The sequence below is a fragment of the Camelus bactrianus genome, chromosome 8 (assembly GCF_048773025.1).
Source record: "Camelus bactrianus isolate YW-2024 breed Bactrian camel chromosome 8, ASM4877302v1, whole genome shotgun sequence".
Taxonomy (NCBI): Eukaryota; Metazoa; Chordata; class Mammalia; order Artiodactyla; family Camelidae; genus Camelus; species Camelus bactrianus.
In genome coordinates this window covers 76967160-76992751 of record NC_133546.1, presented here as the reverse complement: position 1 = coordinate 76992751, position 25592 = coordinate 76967160, and the positions used below count along the sequence as shown (strand labels likewise).

The 25592-nt window shown below is 40.8% G+C and overlaps 1 protein-coding gene across 3 annotated transcripts in view; it reads right to left on the bottom strand.

The window, feature by feature from the left end:
- The window catches only part of KCNQ5 (potassium voltage-gated channel subfamily Q member 5), a 451726-nt gene that overhangs the window by 266995 nt on the left and 159139 nt on the right, over positions 1 to 25592 (bottom strand). Inside the window, exon 1 of one of the 3 annotated variants that reach the window (XM_074368772.1) lies at positions 15854 to 17360. The exons of the other annotated variants lie outside the window; for them this stretch is intronic. Within the exon in view, the coding sequence (XP_074224873.1) occupies positions 15854 to 15894 (41 nt within the window). The 5' untranslated portion in view covers positions 15895 to 17360. Of the gene's footprint in view, positions 1 to 15853; positions 17361 to 25592 lie in introns of those variants that run through there. 3 annotated transcript variants of the gene reach the window in all.

Genomic DNA, 25592 nt, shown 5'->3' with positions numbered 1-25592 from the left:
ACACACATTTTCCACTCAGTTCCATGTTCTAACAGCCTTCCAGGAAACAGAATATACAACAGCTTTTATCAAGAGAATGCCTCCTGTGTATTTATACAGTAGAATACTACTCAGCCTTAAAAAAGAATAAAATAATGCCATTTACAGCAACATGGATGGACCTGGAGATTGTCATTCTAAGTGAAGCAAAACAGAAAGAGAAAGAAAAATACCACATATCACTTATACATGGAATCTAAAAAAAGGACACAAATGAACTTATTTACAAAACAGAAACAGACTCAGAGACATAGAAAACTAACTTATGGTTACTATGGGGGAAAAGGGGGTGGAAAGGGATAAATTGGGAGTTCAGGATTTGCAGATCCTAACTACTATATATAAAATAGATAAACAATAAGTTTCTACTGTACAGCACAGTGAACTATATTCAAAACCTTGTAGTAAACCTATAATGAAAAAGAATCTGAAAAGGAATATATGTATGTGCATGTATGACTGAAGCATGATGCTGTACACCAGAAACTGACACAACATTGTCAAGTGTCTATACTTCAATAAAAACGAATGCCTGCTATGAATTTTATGACCAGACGAATTTCCCATTTATCGGCACCTACAAACTTTAACACATTATCCAAAGACCGACGGTAGACAAAAATAGTGGGAGGGGAGTAAATAAGAGCATCTCTGGAGAGCCACGATCCCCTGGGAGGAGAAACAAGCCCCAGCAAGAGGATGCGGGTCACACCACAGCCAGACTGACTTACCACGAATACAGCATATACGCATATGTACTTGCATGTACAGATATATACGTAGAAATGTATATCTATGTATAGCTCTCTCTCTATATATATATAGATTATGCTGAGCATGCATGAGGTACTTGGTTCAATTCCTAATGCCTCCATTTGAAAAAGAAAAAAAAAAAGAAACCAAAATAATATATGTGTATTTATGTGTTGGGCTACATTAAATGCACAAATACTTTAAAAAATTTTAAGCTGATAGCAGGATCGCTGCAAAAAATCACATTAAAGATAAATAAGCTTATATTTAGGTAGATAGGCACTCCAGAGAGCTGAAGTAAACGCCTTTTCTTCCCCCAATTAGAAGCATGACTCATTTCTTTCTATTCGTTATTTCTTCTAATGTTCTTGTAGCTTCTGGGGTGGAAGATTGCGAAAGACACACTGACTTTCACTATTTCTAATCCACACCAAAAAAAAAAAAAAAAAAAAAAAAAAAAGACTGGTGTTTCTAAATTTAGCTAATGATCATTAGCTGTTTTTTTCCCCATACCTGCCTGGTAGCCTGATGAGGCTAATCAGGGGGTCTAATGACTAATCTCAGGAAGAATGATGGGTAACTAAAGTATTCCTCATGTCATGTGTGAGTCTGTGTCTCTCTGGGTGGTTAGAGCGGATTAAACTGACATCGCTACCTTGCAGGCTGTAGTTTTGCTCTTAAAACAAAGTTCACTGGGCAGTTACAGGACAACATCGCCCAGTGGTCCTCCAAGACGCCGAGGCTTGAAGAGGGATGTTCTGGGGATCAAACAAGAGAAGGGCTGTAAAGCTGCTTTGGAAACATTAAACTATCTCTACGCCGGCAGGGGATCATAATAACAGAATTGTGCTAGAAATCCATGGGGTGACCGTCTCTGTATCCAAACGTTACTAAATATAGTATAAAGATGAGAGAGAAGGAGGGAGGGAAACGGAGACAGAGAGAGACACCTGGCAGGGAGGGGAGAGGGAGCGCTGAGATGTGGGCTTGCTCCCTTGTATACAGGCATCGAGCTGTCCGCTGACCCTCCTGCCTCCCTCACATGCCAGGCGCTGCTGTTGGCCACCCCCAGCTCAGTTCTTCTGAGGTCATTTTCCCCTTGACCATGAGACCGCAAAGCCCAGGCTCAATCCTAGGACAGAAAAATTTTATTTTTATCAAAGTCCAGTGAGTTTACAATGTTGTGTCTATTTCTGGTGTACAGCATCACGCTTCAGTCATACATATACATACATATTCTAGGACAGAAATACTGACTTCACCCTGATAAGTAAATGTGTAAATTGAAAGGCAGGATAATTTTATGCCTCTTAACTCAGGCAACAGAAAATAACAACAGTTGTCAAGTAGAAGAGGATGAACACTGATGAGAAAACACTGATGATCTTTTAAGATCACACAGCAAATGTCAAGATTAATAAATATTTTGAGACAAGAAAGAAAACTAACAATTACCTAATTTTGTTACCACTTTTGTTCACTTTTCAAACATCAAATTTTTCCTCTTCGTTATTTCATAGACTACCCTCTAAATTCCTTAGAGATCAAGAGTTGATAAATTTGAAGATGATTTTGGTTGCTCTATTACTTCTAGTTTAACTGAATTAATTTATTTTTTACTGGAGGCACTGGGGATTGAAGCCAGGACTTCACGTATGCTAAGTGGGCACTCTACAGCTGAGCTGTACTCTCCACCCTTTCAATTACTTCTAAAATCATAGGCAGGGAGCTTGCAATTAGTTTATGATTCATAATCTTCAAACATAATTATTTAGAACAGGGAACTAACTTTCTGAAACAATGTGGGAACCAAACCTCCAATGTTTAATTTTTGTCTCCCTGGAATACAGGGACACTTTTTTAAACAAGAGTTACAGAAAAGAAGGTTCATAATGGTACTTATTAATAAAAGTAATTTGGAAAAATGAAAATGAATCTAAGAAAAACACACGGAAGTACCCCACAATATTGGGTACCTTGAAGGAAGCGTCATCACAGACCAATGTGATAGATAAAGTAGATCAAACTCATTGATCTCAGGTTGGCCAGGCTTCACCAGATGTAATGTCCTTAGATGTACTGTTCTCACCATCCACAATCTATCCATGTATATTGGGTTTACAAAGTTAATTAGGTTTTTTTTTCTCCCTTCCTGTGGTCTCTATTTTTGAGACCTTGAGCCAGCAGGTGGCTTGGCCCCCAGAGTGCTTCCTCCATGGTATAGGAGAAGCAGGGCATTCAGGAGCCAGAGAAGCAACTCACTCAGCAGAGGCTCGGGTTGGGGCTGGAGTGAACTCCATACTTGCCAACAGCACATGGGGTTCCCTTCTGCAGGTGTCACTGCCTCACAGGTTGCTATGGTGTCCAGGTACAAATGCTGAGAAAACCACGGGCAAAGTAAGAGTGTCACTGGGGGAACATTTCAGAAATGTGACATACTCTTACATGCAAAATTGTAGGAGAGTCCCACAGGTACTTGTATTGATGGATTCTGGCATTATTAAGGTCTTGTTCACTTTTTTTAAATATCTTTTTTTAAACCTTTTTTTTTTTGGAAGGGGTAGGTAATTAGTCTTATTTATTTCTTACTTTTTAATAGAGGTACTGGGTTGATCCCAGGACCTTACTCATGCTAGGCGCTCACTCTACCATGGAGCTATACCCTGCTCCCCGCCTCTTGTTTATTTTTATTGTTACTTATTATAAATACACATGTACTGTATGCATAGCAACAATATGATATGTAACTACCATGATGTATTAAAGTGTTATAAATATTCTTTTATAAATAAAGCACAACATAATGCTCTATCTGCTCTTCATTTGAACGTGAATACGTTTATTTTCAATTCAGCATGTGAAAAGTACTATCCACAGGTCCAAACTGATAAGTAAGTAGCGTGGGGCAGGCAGAATAATGGACCTTGAAGAGGTCCATGTCCTAATGTCTAGAACCCATGAATATGTCATCTTACACGGCAAAGAAACTTTGGAGATATGATGAAGGATCGTGAGATGGGGAGATTATTCTGAAGTATTGGAGAGGGTCTAATGAGATCAGGGGGGTCCTTATAAGAAGGAGGAGGCGGGGCAGAGTTGGAGGAGGAGGAGTAATAGTGGAACCAGGGGTCTGAGTGACATGGGGTCACGAGCCAAGGGATGCAGGTGGCCCAGGATCTGGAAAAGGGGAAGAAGTGGATTCTCCTTCAGGGCCTCCAGAAATCAGCTCTGCCAACACCTTGATTTTAGCCTCCACCCATTTTGGACTTCTGACCCCTAGGACTGTAAAATAATAAGTTTGTGGTTTTTCAAACCACTAAGTTTGTGGTCATTTGTTACAGCAGCAAGAGGAAATTAGTGGATAGAGTTATAAATGGATTTGCTCTCCCATTCGCCACTAAATGCTAGAGGCACAGTAAAAAAACGGAAGATAAAACTTAATTAAAGAAAAAAAAAAAAAAAGAAATAGGAGCACCTGCAAGTTCTCAGATGCACAGCAGAAGATGCATGCTTTATGGAAGATCTGTGAACATCTCTCCTTGGTGATTTACTAGACTTCATGATTTAAACCCTTGGTCACCAGGATACAGATGATCTTTATGAACTGAGCACAGCAGACACCACACCAGAAAAGGCGATTAGAAGAAGTCCTAAGAAAAACATGGCACGGGACTCTATGACTTTATTAGCAGTAAAACCCTCAGTATTTTTTACGAGTATCCTTTGTGGCTAGTGGAGAGTTTGCAAACATGCAGTCATCTGAACCACCAGGCATCTGAGCAGGAGCTGTTCAAGTGCCTGGACTGAGTGTGTGTCCCCTCAAACTTATGTGTGGAAGCCCTGATCCCCAGTGTGATGGCACTTGGATGTGGGGCTCTGGGAGGTGATTAGGTTTCAATAAGGTCAGGAGGGTGGGGCCCCCAGGATAGGATTAGTGTCCTTATCAGAAGAGGAAGACACTCCGAGGAGGAGGGAGGGTATATAGCTCAGTGGTAGAGTGTGTGCTTAGCATGCACGAGGTCCTGGGTTCAATCACCAGTAACTTTCTCGATTAAAAAAATACACAAACCTAATTACCTCCCCGCCAAAAAAATAAAAACAAAATAAACAAACAAAAAGACACCCCAGAGCTCTCTCTCCCACGTGAGGTGAGGCCACAATGAGAAGGCGCAGTCTGCAAGCTAGGAAGACTCACCAGGGCCTGACTCAGCCGGCACCTTGATCTCAGACTTCCAGCCTCCAGAACTGGGAGAAATAAGCCCTCAGTCTATGGTCCCTTATTATAGCATCCAGAGCTGATGAGGACACGGGGCAATAACAGGGATTCATCTGAGGACTCTTCAAATGGGCACTGAAAGGTGCGGAAGATGTGTCCTTAGGCAGTCACTTCAGGACCTGAATCATCGCTCCAAACAGGTCAGGAGAAGAGTGTATGCAGGAGACAGATTTTCCCAGACCCCTCGAGGGAGATGAAGGTGGCATGGAGCTTGCTCTATGCCTGGTCCTTAGGGATGAAACTGGCCAGGAAATTAACAGCCTTCCTGTGAGTGGCAGCGCAAAGGCGGAAGGGCTACAGCAGGGCAGCTCGGAGGTGTGATGAGAGCTTCACCGTGGAGACTGAGTACCTTGGTCCTGGTTTATTAGGCAATAAGAAGTATTATTGCAAGAGGCTTGGAGAGAAAAACTAGAAACCACCCCAGAGGCTTGTGTGAGGGCAGTTTTAGCAGCAAACACTAAGGCTCTTCAGTGAGAGGGTACGAGGGTCCCAGCCCCCAAGAAACATGATAAAAGAGGCATAAGTCAGGTGGGAAAGGACTGTTGTTGTTGTTGTTGTTGTTATTTTACTACAAGTAGAAGCAAAGGAGATGGAGGGGTGATGGGAGAGAAATGCCAGAAATCACCCGCTGCCTGGAGAGGTGGAGAAAACTGTCATCTATTTTCAGAAAAATCCCTTGAGACTTCATGAGTGGAGACTCTGCAATAAACACCATTCAGAAGGAGAGATAAACGGTGGTGGCATTTCAGCTGTGATGGAATATTTAGCTCCAAATGTCTTCCACGAGGATGGGACATAATACATGAAACTCAGGGGAAGGCAATTTGGGAGCAAGACACGTGAATCTGTCTCATTTATATGCCTGCTGCAGCTGAGCTCAAGGAGAAAGATCATGTGTGTGAGCGTCCAAATGTTAGAAGAGAATTAGAACCCAGGACTGATCTCTGCTATTCCTTCTTGGAGAACCTGTAATTAAAGAGGGTTGGATGGGGCCTGGATGGTACATGGAACAGAAATTTCAGTCACGAGCGCCTTTTGGGGACAGATTTTGAGTGGGTTCGCACACTCATGTTATGTAACTGCGAAATATTTTCACCGCCATTTACAAAATACAGTCGCAAGCCTGCCTGATCGCTGCACGTGTCCCACTCAGTTACTGGAAGCGCGTCCATCTCTGCATCTCAGCATCCCCTCCATCAGTCCTGGAAGCCACTGGTCACTTTCCTTTCTCTGTCCTTCTAGTCCTGTCACAACATACATATTCATTATCTGTCACCTTCTCTCCCCCGGAAGGCTGGCTGCAAGTCCAGTGACATCGTTTGACGCAGCCTCTCCACATCTATAAATGTGCTCACGACAGAGTCCAGCAATCACACGATGAACACACCAGACACTCCTTGAAAAGTGATCATCCTTACTCTAGTTCTGCAGAATCCTAAATTCATAAATACTACCCGGCACAGCTCTGGGGCTTGGCTGTGCTCAGAGGCAGACCCTCACGACAGGGGACGTGACACATTTCAGTGACTTCTCCAGGGCTGCCTATGTCTTTTGTGTGAGTCTGTCTTTGATTTGCTGCCAGGAAGAGCAAAAGAATGCCATTTTCTCTCATTACACCACCACCCCCCAAGGCTTAGTCTGTCTTTCTGTTTGTAGAGCATTTTATCCTCTCTACTATAGGAAAATGAAATGCTCAAATACACTACTTACTAAAGAACACACTTACTTTTGGGAATGCATGCATAAGTTCACCACCTACTTAAAGATTTTTTTGTGTGTGTTATTCTCTTTTTTTGGGAGGGAGAGAGGTAATTAGGTTTATTTTTTTAGCGGCGGTACTGGGGATTGAACCCAGGATCTGTGTGTGCTGAGCACGCACTCTACCACTGAGCTGTACCCTCTTCCCCTCAAACCCCCACCTAATAAATCTGCTAACAAAAAGAAAAATAAGGACCTGCTGGTGACTTGTAATGGGTTAGTTGTTAGTTCATGGGCTTCTCAATATTCCACACCCCCGCCCTCCATCACCCCCACCCCTGCCCTGCCCACTTACCCTCCTCAGCATCTAAGAACACACACTTGGCCATTCTGACTCTTGGGGTTTGAATCTCAGCTCTAATTCTCACCAGCTGGTGGCCAGCCCAAGTGACTTAATCTCCCTATGCCTCAATTTCATCATCTCTTCAGTTAATGGTATTAGTATTTTGGCCCTCAAATGGGAACCACAAGGTCCTCTATTTGGTTAACCCAAATTCCCATGCACTATGATAAGGGGGAGCTGACAGGTGTCCCCACAAAAAATAGAAAGGGAGATGCGATTACTGTGTAAGCCCAATGGGTCTACATTGGTGTAGGGGGGGTCCAAGCCCAAGATAAGAAGAGTGGGGAGGGTCAGTTGGGGGGCAGTGCCTGCCTGGAGGAGCCTCTGTACAGGGGTCAGGAAGTCACTGGGCGGAGGAAGGGATGGACGCAGAGAGGACGGGAGAGGGAGCACGGAAGCGGCCCAAGAGCAGAAGCTGAGTGTGGGGCTCTCCCCTCATGTCAGCGGGCTGCCCAGGACATGGAAATCAGGTGCTCTGGCCACAGGCAGACAGGGAGCTCAGGTCCCTTCCGAGAAGCTCCAGGGATGTGGGGCCACAGCTGAGCTGGTGAAACTTGAGAAGCGAGGAGTTACTCCACTGAGTGAAGCACACCAAACAAGCATGATGGCTCATTCCAGTGTATTAATCACAGAGGCTCTGGACTGGGAGGTGGGGGAGGAGGGAGCATAGTCCTTTCTGGAGCCAGGGACTGTCAACAGGGCCCCTGCAGTTTTACTGAGCATCTAGATGGGCCTCACTTGGGCTGCTTTGGAACATTAGATCATTCTTACTTTTATATTTTTATTTTTTAAATTGAAGTATAGTCAGTTACAATGTGTCAATTTCTGGTACACAGCACAATGTCCCAATCATGCATATACATAAATATATTCATTTCCAGATCATTCTTACTTTTAAATACTCGTGGAAGAAACACCAAACAGCTTTGATTTTAGTAGTGATTTTATTAAAATAAAAAAAAACTTCAAGTTATGAAGAAATAGGAATCCCAGTTATGTGATGTCATGATTTCCTTTTAGATTCTTGGTATTTTTGTTAAGAAATTTCCTTTTTATAAAGCAGTTTTATTGCCAGGTGAATATTAATTCCCTATATCTATTGCCCACAGTACTGACTTTTCTCTTTCAGAGCATGTGTCACATCTAACAAAGTATACACGTGCATTCAACTGAAATATTACTGTGAAACAGGAAACTGGACAAGTCAATTAATTCCATTATTAAAAATTCCAAAGTATCTGAAAAATAACTGTTAACACATAAGGGTCCAGAGACTCACCAACATGGTGTAGTATTTATACTTCTGCAAAGTACAAGTCAAAATGACACAACCATTATAACTAATGCATGTATTTTAGTTACATATTATTGGCAATGTTTATGTACATTTAAAATTCGCTGATCTTAGCTTTCACAAAACCAATCATCGAAACAGTCACAGATGCACTATGAACATAACTAAAATGTATAAAATCCAGAAAAATACCCTTCCTAGCTGTTTTCTTGTAATAGGCTCACTTTGTGTAATAAACTGAATCTTAAAATCATAAAAATCTTTTAACAGTACCCACAATAATGCAGTCTGTATTAATTGGTGCCCATAAAGTTTACTGAACTATGATTTTAGTAAACAGAGAAAGCATGTTAATTTTTTTGTAGTCTTTTTTTGGGGGGTAATTATGTTTGTTCATTTGTTTATTTTAATGGAGGCACTGGGGATTGAACTCAGGACCTCGTGCATGCTAAGCATGTGCTCTACCACTGAGCTGTATACTCTTTCTCTGCAAGTTAAGTTTTTAAAACCACGTTGAAAATAACATGAGTTTTCAATGGATTTTTTTTATTAATCAGCATTTCTTCACACTCAGTACAAGTTTAAGTAAGTATGTCTGAATGCTTATTCACAAATTTTTCTACCTTGTGATGTAAAATGGCTAATTCTATTGTTTGTAAGTTAAGCTACTTCAAATAGACATAGATTTTTTTTTAAAAAGTTAATGGATGAATATAAAAATGTAAAATATGCCACAGTTTAATACACCCTACTGATTTATTGAAGGCACTCTGATTGATTTATCTGTATCATTTAATGGGATCTTGGGCACCTTGGGGCTCTCTTTCCTCATTATAAAGCCAGGAGGTTGCCAGTGGAGCATTCCAGGTCTTGTCCAGCTTTACTTCTGGTTCTCTGATCGTGGTACTTTCTTAATCTTGTGCTCAAATTTTATGCATTTTAACGTATTTTCCCTACTTTTATACTGTATTTTTAGCCACCTTTGTCTTTGTGCTGGAGCAACACGTTTGTTTCATACTTTTTAGAATCTACTTTCGGGCGATGTATACTCAGGTAAACACTTGAATTTGCGGGGTTTTAGGTACTTAAAATGACATGCTATGGTCATTTTTTCCCATAGGAATTGACTCATTGTTAAACTAGGATAAATGGTGCCTTCTCCCCACTATTTCTCAATTAGGTATATAGTAGCAAGTGGCAAGATACATTTTCACCGTTTCTATTACTGTGGATGATATTAGTAATAATAACCACACTAATGACAGCATTTGAGATTTAAAGATGCTCTCTTGGTTGCAGAAGTAGGCGAATCTTCATGTCTTCCTCTATTTTCACTCTGAAAAATTCCTACTCAGCACCTGCAGTAAACGCATCCCAGCAGCCCCTGCACAACACCTCACACCTTTCTGTATCTCTCAGGTCAGTGAAATGCTTGAATTAACTCTCATCTTCCACACGCAAGGCAGGTTTGAGGACTGTTTCCCCCTGACCCCTGCTGGATGCACTGCAGGAAGTCTTTCTCATCTTGAGAAACTCCTGCAAAGAGATTACTCAGTCTGTTGCTCTGATTCTCCTGAGAAATGGCAATGGAAGGTAACAGAAAGACAAGGAAATTTGTCCCTGGGAAGACCAGACACATTCCAAGGGCAGCCACGTGTCTGGATCATAAAAAGGGCTCATCTTCCACTGGGGTTTCCCTCGTGGGCAATTCTGAGCTGTTTGGAGACCACGTTCATGGGGAATCTGTTAACAATAATCTATATGCCTAACATGGATCTCGTAAAACTGGAACATACCAGTTATGTCTCTTGTCTCCTATGTTACCTCTTGCTTTGAGATCTTTCACTCCTTATGATCAGTTTGCAAAATTACTCCCTTAGAGTGTACGGAGGCCGTTCTTTCAGTTTACAGACCTCTTGCAGTCTCCCTGTTCTTATAAAATTAGCTTAATTTTACTATTCCCCTCAATTGCCAAGTGGAGTTGTTGACTTCTAAAGGGAGTAGTAGAATTGAGATAATTCTGACATCTCTTTCCTTTTCCCTCTAAGCATCCTGAAGACGATACTCCGTGCTCACACACAACCCTCCCCTCCATGTGTCAGAGCGTGGCTTTGGCCATCACAGCTCTTCCGCTGTCAGGAAAGGTCACCAGTTTCCTGTTAGTCACCCCGTTCAGACTGCGTTCTCAGGTTCCCCATGTTTACTTGCAACAATACAATTCTTGCCTACAGTTTTCTTCCTGACACTTTCTCCCTCTGTGACTTCCTCGACACGCCAAAGTATTCACTCCATTTTTCTGCCATCGCCTTTCTGGGGGTTCCTGCTCTGTAAGTGGGGGTGCTCTTTAAGGGTCTGTCCTTAGTCCTCTCTTCTTGGGCACTTTCTCCTTTGGCAATTAATTCCTAGGCTTCAATTATCCTGTGTGTGTCAATGACCTGCCTACTGAAAATCTCTCTCATGCATTCTGGCATTGAATGTCCTGCCAGCACCTTCAACTTAATATATCCTGAGTTGAACTCAACATCCCCCCTGTCAAGCCAGCTCTTCCTTCTGGGATGCCTGGCTCTGCTAATGTCATCACCTGTCACTGGGAGGTTCAAAATGCGTTGTATCATTTTCATCTAAGTGCCTCCCACACTGGTCTCCTCCTTCCTGTGGTGGTTCAACTGTCAGCCGCGTTGTATTCAACACTGGACACTTACTGATCCATTTTAGTTATTCATCCTCCTGAAGCTCAGCTCTGATCAGGCCATTTCTCTGCTCTGAAGTCCTCTGTGGGTCCCCATTGCCTATAGAATCAAGTCCAAGTTCCCGATCCCAATTTTCAAGGTCCTGATTGGTCTGGAGCCAAACTACTTTCTGACTTCATTTCTCACCACTTCCCTTTAATCAAACTGAACTGCTCACAACGACACCCGTTTCCTGAGTATTCTACCCTCACTGCCTTTGCTGGTACCCACAAAGCCACATGTCCTGCATGTTGGTAATGACCTGCCTCTGTGTTTACCCGTCCACGTCCTGCCCTCACCTCTCTGTAGAATTTTACATCTCTCTCAGGGTGCCTATAAAAACTTGTTTGTAACCTTTTATTATATTTTCTCATTTTGCTGTGTTTCGGGGATAAAAAGTGAGCAATTCATAGTTCCCATGTGCCAGGTATGTGTTGCATTCAGGGGATGTAAAGTTCCCCTGTATATGTCGTATGTCACCTCCCTGACTCTAAGTCCTTGAGAATAAAAATGATGATTCTTTTCTGCGTCTTCCAAAACACCAAGCACTGGAACCCCACTCATACGTACATCATTTAAAATGGATGATCAAAAACTGAATCCCAAACTTCCTGACCATGGTCCACCCTTCCACCCCCTTCCCCCACACTCCTCTGCTTGATATTCGCTCTTTGTTTTCCTAATTCAACTTGACAAGATTTTTTTGTGAAAATCCGCGCTAAAGTATGAATATCACATCAGATTATTTCCAAAACTCTAAACAAGGGTTCTTTTCTACCAAGTTATTTCCTCCTTAAAACTCTAAACAAAGGTTCGATTCTGAGAAACGTGTGCAACGATAAGTTGCACTTTCCCCCTGAAGTCTGGATTGGTGATGTTCCTTGTACCTTTGCCAATTAAGCAAAAAAGGAACACCTCCACGCTTCAGTGTTCCCTGTGAGTAAAACTCTGGATTTGAATTTTAAAATTAATTTGTTGCAAAGGGTTTGACAAGGAAACAAAGCCCCTTACAAATACTGTTGGTGGAAAAAAGCCACCCAGAAATTAAAGAGTTCCCCAACGTGCCCTTGGAGTTGCAACAGACAATGAATGCAACGCAAACACACTCGACTCCCCGCGGCAGGTGTTGCTCTTTTCAGGAGCGAGCCGAAGCGTTTTCTATTGTCTAAGTAACCTTCACGGGGATCTTCGAAGTTGGTAATGATTTCACATCTATTTTATAGATTAGGAAATGGGCGAGTGCAGGTGGCATCTCCCTAAGGAGGCATGATCAGTAGGTACCAGAGTGAGGATCTGAAGCCAGGCAGCCTGAGTGCCAGGTCTCCCCAAGGCCGAGGGGGACAGTGGAGCATGGCTGATTCATCCTCTTCCTGGAAGGTCCATGTTCCTCCTCCATCCTCCACTGAGAGCCCTGTTCTTTCCTGCTTGTTTTTTTGTCTGTTTTGCTTTTTGCCATGGGATACTTGGTCTCCGCCCCCTGTGCTTTCCTCCGCTCTGCTCCTCACCTGGTGGAGCCGGGCATCAGCAGCCCTGGGGCTGGCCCTTTGCTGGCCTGCCTAGAGCCCTGCTTGCCTCCTCCCAGCCCTCATCCTGCCCAGCCCCCCAGGCTCTGAGTGAGGACTCTGGGTCCAGCTCAGACGGGGCTCAGGACAGCAGGCCTGCAATCACCCACCATGGCCCAGCGCCGGCTGCTCAGCCCCTGGTCTCAGAGGTACAGTAAAGTGATTTAAAGTGGAGCCTTCACTTTATTTTACTTTTTTTGGAGTTTTAAATTAAAAAGTTTTTATGGCTCATTCCAACTCCTTCCACTATAGAAGCAGTTCTCAAACTTTGTATTTTTTAATTGAAGTATAGTCAGTTTACAATATTGTGTTAACTTCTGGTGTACAACATTTATGATTCAGTTATATACATATACATGTATATATATTCCTTTCCATATTCTTTTTCGTTATAGGAAAGCCTTCACTTTAAAAGGTGGTTCATGAGGTAGGTGTGAGATAATGTCTGTGAATTGTGAGAAGCAGAGGAAGACGCTCATTTTATCATTTGGATAAAGGTTATTTTTCTTTATCCAGGTACGTGCCCTATGCTAATAGACCCTTGAAAAACCTTGTAAATACCTGCTACTGAGGCCCAGCAATGAACTCTACATAAGATGGTACAAGCATAACTGTTTCCCGGCTGGCCTGCCATATTCCCGGGGTGAGAGCTGCATGCTGGGAGGATCCTGAAAGCAAACTTCTGAAAAGAAGGCTATTCTAGAACTTTTGTTTGGTTTAAGTATATATTTCTCAGACTATTCACTCTAGTCATGGGTAACTGATAAATCACCAATACAAAGAAAATATATGTATGTGTATATGTATATGTGTGTGTACATATATAATCAAGTCACTTTGCTGTGCACCTGAAACTAACACAATTGTAAGTCAACCATACTTTAATTAAAAAAAATGCAATGAACTATAAACTTTAAGTAGATGAAACACTACAGTTTATTACTGGTGAATCTCTAGGTAAGGAATAAAAAACAATCAAACAAAAACCCCAGAATGCTTGATTTCACATTTAGAATGTTTCCAAAACATTGTAAAACTATCTTATAAGTAAATTCTCACTAGATTGTAAGTCACCTCGGGAAATATGCATTTTAGTCCATTTAAATAAAAAAATTTTCTAATGCAAAATGTCCATCCCTTCACCCAGTGATTCTCATGACAGCAGGTACTGGGCTCAACCATGGCTTGATGCTTGTTTTGTAATTTGCCCTCCGTTTTTGAAATGTTTGCAACATTTCCATACAGCTAGAAATGAGGCTTGAGTGCACTTAATTTGCGGTTCTCAGGAAGTCTTGCCTTTGAAGCCAGTCCAATCAGCCTTACTCCACTCTGTGCAAAGATACCAGCCTCCCTGTCTCCATCCCTGACCAGAAGTGACATTCCTCATGCCAAGTAGCATTTGAGCTCTTTCTCACCATTTTTTTTAATCACGACTGTTCCAAGTTACCCAAGTTAGCAGTAAGTCTGTGACAGAATATGTGGGGGGTTTGCCATTAAGTGGATTATGATAACATGTGCTTTTCAGCATAGAATGAATGACTGCCCCCATGGGATCCCTGTTCAAGATGATTTCACTGGATCAACAGGACTTTGGCACCCACTATGGGCAGAATGCTAGGTGCATTGTAGGAGGAGGGGGACTCTTGAGTCCTGGGAGCGGGTTTAGGGATGAGTGGTCCTGGGAACTGAGCACTCCCAGGCCTAACAATCCAGTGGGGCAGGAGGACTCATCCTCAAATAGCTCGAATACCCACCAACCCTCAGACGTGGGAGCAGAGGAGATTAATTCTGCGAGAAGCCTGTCTCCAGAAAACTATCGGTGGAAGAGAGTGCCCTTTTTCAGTAGGAAGGAGATGCCTGTGTATATCATTTATATTTATCCACAGATGCAGGAAAAAATTAATTACGATCCTTTCCTGAAAGAGGATGCATTGAGTCTGAGCAGCTGATAACATGAAATTCTCTAGAATTGGGGATTTATTAGACTTCCTTGGACTCGGGATGCATAAGCAAAGCATTCTTCTGGGAAGAGGAGGAAAGGAATAAAATCTCCCTCCACCAGTTTTCCTTCCTGCAAGTGGGCTTTTCAGAACTGACCGTCAACAGGATTTTCCTTTGCTTCAAACTCAGCCCAGGGAATTATCGTGGAAGTTCCGTGCCAACAGTGGTTGCTTCTTTTGCACTCAGGCTCCGATCCTGCATTTTGAAGCCACCTGGCTGGGTCTGAGCTTGAGCAAAGACACATGCGATGATGCCACGCCTGAAATTTAGGCAAGAAGATACTCTCCTGCCCTTGTATAAACATGTGGACATGCACCTCATCAGTTTACGAAAGCGAATGCTCTGTACCAAGCAGAACCCGACGCAGGGTGTTCTTAGCAGCTCCAGGTTTGCCAACGTAAAAAGGTTACCGTATTGTTTTAGAAAATAGATGAAAAGATACTAACCCCTCCGAGTTGTAGCTGTAGTAGTAAAAAAACAGTGTTAACGCTGCATGTCACAATGAAAAACACATGTTTATGTTTCGGCTTTTTTTTCCCCGACTTCATCCTTAACCCCCACATAATGACCAGGCATGCCCAGAGAAGCACTTTATTTTTATAGCCGTGCTTACAGAACGTCAAAATGGCATGTGAATGACTTTTCCTCTCTAATTGCTTAAAGTCATAATTTCTACCAGTAACATTACAGTTAGCAGGGACTGTTCTCAATAGCAAGCACTTCCTTTTCATTTTCAAGGGCAGCAAAAGAAATAGGTTCCCTGCAGGGCTGGAGAGTGAGGACGTTTGATGCTCTCACTGCTCCTGTGAGAGGAAAGGAAAATAGATTTCTATGCCGGTCAGATACCAGAAATTCTGGCTCTCCAATTCCCAGGGGGCAAGCTCCTCCCAGCAGAGGAGAACATGATAATACATGCGTTCTGTGCAATAAAATGTCATAGCGACTCTAGGGCTTAGATCTGTGCACTGTGTTTTACAACTCCTTACTTCTTTGAAAAGAATTCCTTTCCTCAACTGGTCAAAGAATATGCCTGGAAACAAGGACCGCCTCCCAGAGTGAGTGGCAAAGTTTACCAAAGAATCCGGAAAGTGAACTCACATATGTCTTCGAGGAAGCACGCATCCGTGATGTGACACCATTGTTCAGGGGCATTCAGCTGCAGACACCCAGAAGAAATGACTTGCGATTTCAGACACAGGGAACTGACAAACATGTTGGAGGGAGTAACAGCTGTCAGCCAGGAGCCTGTTTCACTGGGACCCCGTTTAATGACATGCTGACTTGAGCCTAAGTTGTAGTAAATATTTACTGCTCAGAGTCCCTAATGAAGCGGTGGGGTAATGCCTTTTATCAGAGGCTGCTTCTTAATCACCCAGGGCCCATTAACAGTCACAACAGAGGCAGACAGAAACTGTGACATGTGCCTCTAAAAATACTGCTTACTGGCAATGGCTCTCTGGAAGAGGTATTTTGTGTTCATTGGAACCACGAGTGTGTGAGTGAAATTTTCCAGCAGTTCACAAAAATACTCGGACCACATTAAGGGCACATCTGTGAACTTGAGAAACAAACGGAACGTCCCTGGAAGCATTAGAAAGCAGCGCACCTCTTAGAGGGCAGAAGGACTGTCACTAAACGCTCCTGTGTCTTGACGTTATTTGGATTAAAGCGGAGGGAAGGGCTCTAAGTACACATTTCCGTCAAACGCGGTCGGCCTCCAGCCCACACGAATTATCGTTTTTACATGTGTTCTTCTGTGTGCAAGGTTCCGCCTGGTCAACACGGATGTGAGTCAAACAGCAAGCGTGGTGGTGCTTCTGCCTTCATTCTTTTTTCTTTTTTTCCCCCTCTCATTCCTTCTCTTTATTTATATATTATTCTTTGATAAATTGAACTGTAGTTAATTTACAGTATTATTTTAGTTTCTGGTATACAGCATAGGGATTCAGTTATATATATATATATATATATTCCTTTTCATATTCTTTTTCATTATAGGCTATTACAAGGTACTGAATATAGTCCCCTGTGCTCTACATTAGGACCTTGTTGTTTATCTATTTTATATATACCAGTCAGTATCTGCAAATCTCAAGCTCCCAATTTATTCCTTCCCACACCCTTCCCCCGACTGGTGACCATAAGTTTGTTCTCTGTGAATCTATTTCTGTTTTGTAAATAAGTTTGCGTCATTTTTTTAGCTTCCACATAGCAGTGCTATCGTATGGTATTTTTCTTTCTCTTTTTGGCTTACTTCACTTAGAATGATGTCATTTTCATCCACCACCTGGCTTGGGAAAAGCTCCTCTGTCAGTTCCAAGGCACCAGACGTAAAGACAACAAACAAAAATGGCCTTTCATTTATCTAGCTCTAAGTTAATTTATTTCAAGTAGATACAGAGGAGCATCAGGATGACTAACAGAAGAAACGGCAGCGAAGCTGACAGCTCCTCACAAGGAGCTGTGGTTTTGGTGACCGTTACAACTCCCCCAGTGCAATGGAGGTTTAACAGGTGTGTCTTTCATTTGGTTGATGTCGATGCCTTAACTGGCTACTCCAGACTCAGCTGCTCCTTCATGTAGCAGCCCAGGTTTCTCAGCCCTGCATTTATTATTATTTGGTATATAAACTCAGATACTCTGATATCAAAACCTGCACTGTTTCAACCCTTACTCTGCTGACTGATTTACATAATTCAACTATCGGATTTCCTGATATCAAAAATAAACAAACACTCAGAAAAATAAGGACCTGGAATCAGGCACAAGGACTGAGAAAATTGTCACTGGCCTATGAGAAGTGAGATGTACCAGTAATAAATGAGAGACAAATGCCACTAACAGTACGAAATGTTTACTTTGTATAGAAAAGAGATCTTCAGACTGTAAAGCCATCTGTAAATGTATTCCCATACAGTGGAAAATAAAAGTAGAAATTAACAAATACCATTAAAAAGAAGATAATTAATCCTCAAAAGATAAGGTAAGGAGTTAAGAGTCAGTTCAGCAAAAGCCTTAAGGACCAAAACAGGAGGAAAAAATTAGCAATAGATAGAGTAACCGATAAAGCATAGACTAAGAATGCTTATGAAACCTCAAGAGGTCATCTTGAGATGACCTGTAAGAGAAATAAAACTGAAAATTCCAAGACTCTAAGATATTCGGCTGATGCCTCTCTAACCAGGGGATCAAATGTCTGTCCTGCAGTTCCCACACTGTTAATCTGTTCTGTTTGTTGCTGAGTTCCCACTACTGTTTCCTCAAACCAGTCCCGTTTTTGCTCCCTGCACTATAAACCACTGGCCTGGAGCTTGCAAAATCCTCCTCCAAGTTCATCCAAAGCATTTAAGGGACAAGAGTAGCATGTGAAAAATGATGAATAGCTGGGGTGAACACAAAAGGAGAAAAGAAGACACCCTCTGTCCTGCTCTTTAAGTCTCTTAGAAAAGCCATGCAATCATTAAGAGGAAACAAACATGCAACAACAGGAAAAAAACAGAGCTATCTCTCATTAGTCTGTACCAAACCCTTTTAGATTCTGAACACTCATATCCATGAAGAGAATGACTATAATTCACTAAGGCTAGTCAGTGGTACCTGGCAATTAAGTTTGCTCCTTTTAATATTCACATCTCCATATTTAATCTTGTCACTGTGAAAGGGCACACCAGATACGTTTCACATTACCAAACAGTTCCCATGTAAATTCTTTTTCAAAATTCACATTTACCTATCCCTAGTCTGCTGCACAGATAGCTTTTGTAATTAAGACTTCGATCAAAGGAGTGGAGGAAAGTGTAAACTGTAAATTGCTTACCACCCTCTGACAAATCAGTTTTATAATGTCTGTGGAGATGGCCTTATGGAACCAGTAACAGCTCTTCAGGAAATCTATCCCAAAGAAATAATTGGAGACATGTACACACACACGATGGTTTTAGTACAAAGGTGTTCACCATTGTAAAACCTGTAATGGTGAAAAGTTTGAACTAAACAAGATGTTAATCAATAGGGAAATTCCACATGATGAATTATTACCAGGCCATTAAAATAAGTTTTGTGAAGAGTTTTCCAGAAATCAGAAAAGTGATTATCTTGCAAAGTTAAGCAAATATAAGTAGAAGGTATATAGTATGACCAAAAATGGTCAAAATATATACCTTCTAAAAAGATCGTAAGAAAATATATATCAACGTATTAGAAGTGCTGGTACTCAAAATAGTTGGGTTGTTAGCAAATTTTGTTCTTTTTATTTTTCCTAGTTTTCTAATTTTACCCAATAAGATAAGATTTTAACCAGTAAGATAAGATAAGGGAGCAACCATATATTTAAGGGCATTGCATAGACGGTGACTAACCCTTTTCTCATGCAGGTTTTATCACCTTTTGCATTTTTGCCTGTTTTATTTCTTTTGTCAACTGGCTCTACCAACATTGTTGGGAATGACGATCTATCTCCTTCTATGGTTACAAAGGTAGTTAAGAAATTAGCACAATCTGGTGAGGACTCCAATCAATGCCAAGTTTCAGTTTCTGTCTAGCACACAGTATTGTTTACCATCGTGAAAGTCAATAAATGAAAACTGCAGCAAACCGTCCAAGATAGAGACAAAGTCATCACCCAGGATATTTCTGGGTTCCTCTTCTGCCCTGCCTCTTCCTTCGGGTTACCAAGTGCCTCTCAGTAGATTTTAGGCACCAGGAAGAAGTAATGTACACCATGAAACAGCTCTCAAAAATCCACAACAGTGAAATGTATGATCATGTGAGTGTGGCTAATAAATGTTTTTGGTTTATTCAAGAGTCTAAGTTTTATAAATGCTGCACTTTATTCCCCTCCTAAAAGGCATATATTTATAGCTGCAAAAGTTATCAAGGAAAGATTATTGGGCTTATCTTTCTCACAAACAAAAGAATTATTTCTAAGAATAAAAAAGAATCTTTCATAAGGGATCTCTGAAAAACCATTGCAGGAGAACAAAGAAGAGAAAGATTGTGGAACTGAGCAAAGAATCAATTAAGTCAAAAGTATCTGGTGACAAGTAGGAACAATACTTCCCAGTGATTACAGTCTGTGAACATATTAGGAATATATATGTATTTTAACAAATATATAAAACATTTAAAGTATTAACACTATGTTGTCATTCTCACTCAAGAGCAGGGCTCTGAGGCAGCCCCTGAGGCAGGACTCTAGTGCCAGTGACCAGCGTCAATGCCTCTCTCCTGTCGATTTCACATGCTGGTTCTGGAGGTTGCATGTTTAATCTCTAGGACAACATCACCAGACCAGGTTACAGAGAATACAGGTTCTATTTTCTTCATGAGTCATAACAGTTAACTCAGTTAAATTCACAAAGTGTATTTGCTTGTTGAAGCTATGCATGGAATTTAAGTTAATAAAGTTACTTGATGGGGTGAGAGAGATATTCCTAAGCAGAATAGGACACCAGAAGTCAGGTGTGATGACTAGTTTTATGTGTCAGCTTGGCTAAACTATAGGATGCAGTAATCAATCCAACACTAGGCCAGGTGTATTTCACTGTGAAGTTATTTTGTAGACGCCTACCATTGGTTGACTTCAAGGAAAGGAGGTATCATAAGATGGGTGGGCCTCATCTAATCAGTTGAAAGGCCTAAGGAGCAAAACTGAGGTTTCCCCAAGGAAGAAGAAATTCTGCCTCAAGATTTCAGCATCAGCTCCTGCCTGAGAGCCCAGTCTGCTGGCCTGCCCTAACAGACTTTAGACCAGCCAGTCCCACATTTATGTAAGCCAGTTCCTTGAAATTAATCTCTCTCACTCTCTAAATATCCTATTGGTTCTGTTTCTCTGGAGAACCCTTACTTACACAATGCTCTTCCATTTGTGTAAATAACTGTTTGTAAACTTAAAAACACATCCCACACGTTATTATATGTTGTGCATATATATGTGTATATATGTATGAAGGTCTTACATTAAATATACACAAAGAGGTGCCTATGTGGGAAAATGGGACTGAAAATCAGAGATGAAGCAGAAAAACAATTAAAAATTAAATTTTATATATTAAAAAAAGAAAGAAAGTCTTTGGACTAATAATTACATTTTTACCACGAACCAAAGGCATGATCAGTTTCATTCTGTGCACCCCCACAGAGAATAGTCACATTTATAAATTACATTATGTATAACAATGTGTCTTAGTGAAACTTCATGCCTGAAACTGAAATATCAGCTTAAAAGATGTTATTTAAAATACTAATATAAATAATATTCATCTCTCAAGACCTAGCTATTTGCCGTAATAGTCTTGCTCTGTTTTTGAATTACTAGAGCATTCACTCTTCAAATTAATCACTGGGTATCACAGGACTCTTTATAGTGCAAATTGTTATTTTAAGTACTTCATGTCTTTCATCCCATCTAGGCAGCGAATTCTTTAAGACCATCAGTGGCTTTTACATTTATTTATTTCCCCATTGTGACTAGTTTAATGTCTTGCACATGGTGACATTCTTGTTTTAGACAGTCAAGAAATGATTCATAGTTACTAATAATGAAGATAGAAAGTATAATTCTAATAAAGAATTAATAAGAGTTTTAAAAATTGTAAGTAGAATCCTAGTAACTTAACACACTGATTTTTTTTCTGCCAAAAATACTAGCTGAAATTTTATTTTATTTTATTATTTATTCACACCAGAAACTGTGTTGTAGCTAGTGAAATAAGTCACTATTCTAAAAACGTCTAGTAAAATTTCTTAGTATGTGATATATCTTATTTACACAATTAAAATCTCAACTGAACTACATAATATCATTATAAGAACCTATTAAAGATGTCATTAACTTAACTGGCTGAGCTCTGACAGCACATTGGGATACTTGCCAATGTAACTATAACAAACAGTGTATATGCTTAAATTTTTAATAAATAAATGAAATATGGACATAGTTCAGAGTCCTTATGAGTTTTTATTTGATATGCTATTCTGATGACCTAGAATAATTAATACATGTAAATTTAGGATTAAATACAAGTGCAGTTACTTCCATGAAGCTTTGCTGAGGTTCTATGATAAATGTTTCTGTTTAAAAGAAAAAAAATCAGGCTTAAGTATATCCACACTATATGCCTGCTCTGTGTAGCTCATTTTCTTGTTTAAGCTCAGGACTCATCTGCCTGAGAATAATCTCATTACAGTCAATGAACAGACTCACCATTAGCTCTTCCTGCCCTTTTAATCCTATTACAGCATCTATTTGTATTTCAATTTTTGACCTTTGCAAATTTGAAAATCAGTATTTCCTGCAAAATTTAATATTACTGTTTTTAATATGATGAAGACATCTAATTACATTGAAACCTTAAACAAGCTTTTGTGGGTCAGCAGAGATCAGTTTGATACCTTCCCTATCACTTTACAATCGCATCTAAGATGTAAAGGTCTCTGGGGTGAGGAGTGGGTACCAGCACAGGCAAGCAGGCTACACAGACGTGCTTCTGGAGCTGGGGGATATTCTGCATTACTCTCTCCACATCCTTCAAGCCTTATTCCTTCTAAGGACAATGACAGTGCTATATGGCCCGTGACCTCAGATCCAGGGTGTTTCTGGTGCTCCCAGAGATCAGATCTGTGACCCTGGCCAGCTCTAATGAACTGAGCTAATCAGTTGCAGACACCAATGAGTTCCTTTGGCTCCCTGTGGTCCTGGCTTGCTTTGAAATACGACACCTGCTTCGCATTACTGTTAGAGCTGGGAGAATCTGTCCACTTGGGGTCCATTTTATATTCTTTATAAAGGTGTACGTTTTCTGAAATGAGCACATACACATTTATGGAATGATCATTTTCTGCCAGTGAAAAGGGCATACCAACTGTGCTTACCCACAATAATTAGGAGAAGCAGTCATCAGAGGAATCAAGAATATGAAGAAAAAAATCAGACTTACTTTTCAACAAGCATCTTAGCCTGTGTAACATGTTACTATAATAAAATCTCAGAAAATGATAACATAGTTGGGAAGCAAAAAAGATGGGATTTGTTTTTTTAATTTTATGTAAACATTTGGTAACAATCCCTGAGGTCCACTTAAATGCCATTCCTAAAATTTCTTTGGGATAGACACTGAATGCTTTTAATAAAATTCTGATTCCCATTTTACATGACTCCCCTCAAGTATTTTGCCCTGCTGTAGGAAAACCAGCTCTCGCAACTAGCAAGACTCGATTTACAGACAAGCTCATTCTGAAAAATTACTTAAATTGAAGATTTTCAACTACATAATGTACAAAGTCTCTTTGACTTCTAAAACTCTATCATTCCCTAATTATGTGTTCTTATATCTCGAAAGGAAGATGAACAAAATTAGGGTTTCTAGGACTGCGATGTAAATAAAGCAGGTTTTCTCAGTATCTGGCTGCTCCTTCTGGGTTGGGTCACCAGCAGCTGGAGGACACACAATCTCATCTCTAATTTCACAGCCTTTTGTTCAAGTTCTGCTGGAGCTGACGCCTTCCCTCTGCAGAGGCAGGTGACCTGGGCTTGGCCAATCAGCATCATCCACCCTTCCGCCAGCCCACAGGATGTTTCCTGGGCACGTTAAGTGAATTGGTTCAGTAAGACACATCCCAGTAGAATTTTTTTTTTCAAGTTTTTGGAAAAAGGAATTGTCACTCTGCTTGGATAAGGAAAGTTTAGGTATGGTGATTCTGCCAACCAACATACTGAAAGAGTCTACTTCAGAGTAAAGTCAGTTCAGAGGAAGCACAGCAGAGTTAAGAGATGGAGAGAGAGAGAGAGAGACCAATTAATAACATTTGAGTCCTTGAATCTAGCTTTGCCTGAAGCAAGTAACACCCAGGACTTATCTGTTATGTGAGCTCGCACATTCTCTTTTTTGCTTAAACCAGCTTTATTTGGGTTTCTACAACTTGCAACCAAAAGAAAGCTAAAAAAGGAAGGGTTTACAAAGACCGATGTGGGGCACCTTCAGTTCCACTGCAGTGGCTGCCACATTCCACCTCTGCGGCATAAGTACCCCCGCTCCTGAAGTCCTATGTTGGTTTATTCTTTCTTGAGGCACCACTCTGGTCAGTAAAAAAAGGAGAGGCACAGACACACTCTCCTCATTAAGGATTAACCTCTAGCCTTACCTTAGCATTTAAAAAACAAAGCAATCTTTCTCTTATTCAAAATTATAACATGTTTAACTTGACAGTTCTGCAATGTTAAGACACCGAGATAATCATCAACGCTTAAAAATGCCCAAGCGATCACTACATATCAGAAAGGTCCTCTTTTGTCACTCTTTAAAAACTATGATTGTAATACATTAAAACAAATCTGATTCCTTATTAGATCTGTTCTTTTGGCTCTAATCCTGTGCCCTGTTGCCTGTCCTTAGTCATGCTGGTTCTGCACCTTTTGTAAAAGAATGTTGCCTAGAGCCTGAAATATACAGGAGAGCCTATTCTCAAGACTCTGACCTTTAAGGGTGTAACACTTCTTCTATTTGTATAGAGATAAAAAGTTGCAGAACAGAGAATTGCACTTGTCTTGTTGGAGGTTTACAGGAACATCGTGACCCAACCTACATGGACAGCTGCAAGAACAAAGGGTTTCTGAACCAAGAAGTTTGCAACAACTAACATATCCCTTCCCCTTTTTAGTATAAAAAGAGCCTGAATTCTGATTGGGGAAGATGGTTCCCCAGGACATTAGTCCCCCATCTGCTCCATCTGCTGGGGTTTCCAAATAAAGTCGTCATTCCTTGCCCCAACACCTAGTCTCCTGATGTCCTGGCCTGTCGTGTGGGGAGCAATATGAATTCAGACAGGGTCAACCAACAAAGAAGGATGATACTGAATTCTAATAAGCTTTAATTTTCAACAGCATTTTAAAAAACTAATTTTGTGGCAGATTTATGAGTGCCATCTCTCTCAGTCTCTTTTTCTCTTTCTTCTTCTTCTTTTTTTTTTTTTTTTTTGTTTTACTTTCTGGTTCATTTTAGAAATTTAAATTTTTTTGTACTTTCTAAATGCCTGTGATTTGGCTCAGTGGAGATACCGCTTTTGAAACAACTCCATGGCTAAAAGCGGGTATAAACATATGTGTAGCCTTTCAGTGTTCATTTATCACTTGCGAATGTGTCCCGGAAGCTATAAATAGGAAACCCGAAGGCTCCCGTGCACACAGACATTCATATGCATGTGAACTCTCATCTGCATCTATTAAGATTTTTTTCAAATTTCATGATAATGCCTCTTTGTGAAAATTTCATTAGCCACCGTAAATCAGGCTCTGAGACCATCACTTACTTAATAGAACTTTGACATAATTTTAACATGCCAGTGCTGTGGAGAAGATGTATCTACTCATTTCCTCTCCTTCCCTGGTCTCCATGAGTCAAGCAGACAGCTCTGAATGTGGCACTCCAGGGCCAGGAGACGCAAAGCACATGTGGCGTTTCTCAGTACCCTGCACAAAATGAGAAATTCAAATGTTTGAAGGGCTGGGCACTGGGCCTGACACACAGTAGGGGCAGAAATCAAGGCCAATGCTCCCATCTGCCTTTCCTGTCTTTGCACGAAAATGCACACGTGTAACATCTCCTTTCTCCTGAAGGAGTGATATGTTTTAGAAGAATTTTTGTTCTTTTTTAAATTTAAGTGTAGTCAGTTACAATGTGTCAATTTCTGGTGTACAGCATAATGTCCCAGTCATGTATATATATATATATACATATATTCATTTTCATATTCTTTTTCATTAAAGGTTATTACAAGCTATTGAATATAGTTCCCTGTGCTGTACAGAAGAAATTTGTTTTTAATTTATTTTTATATATAG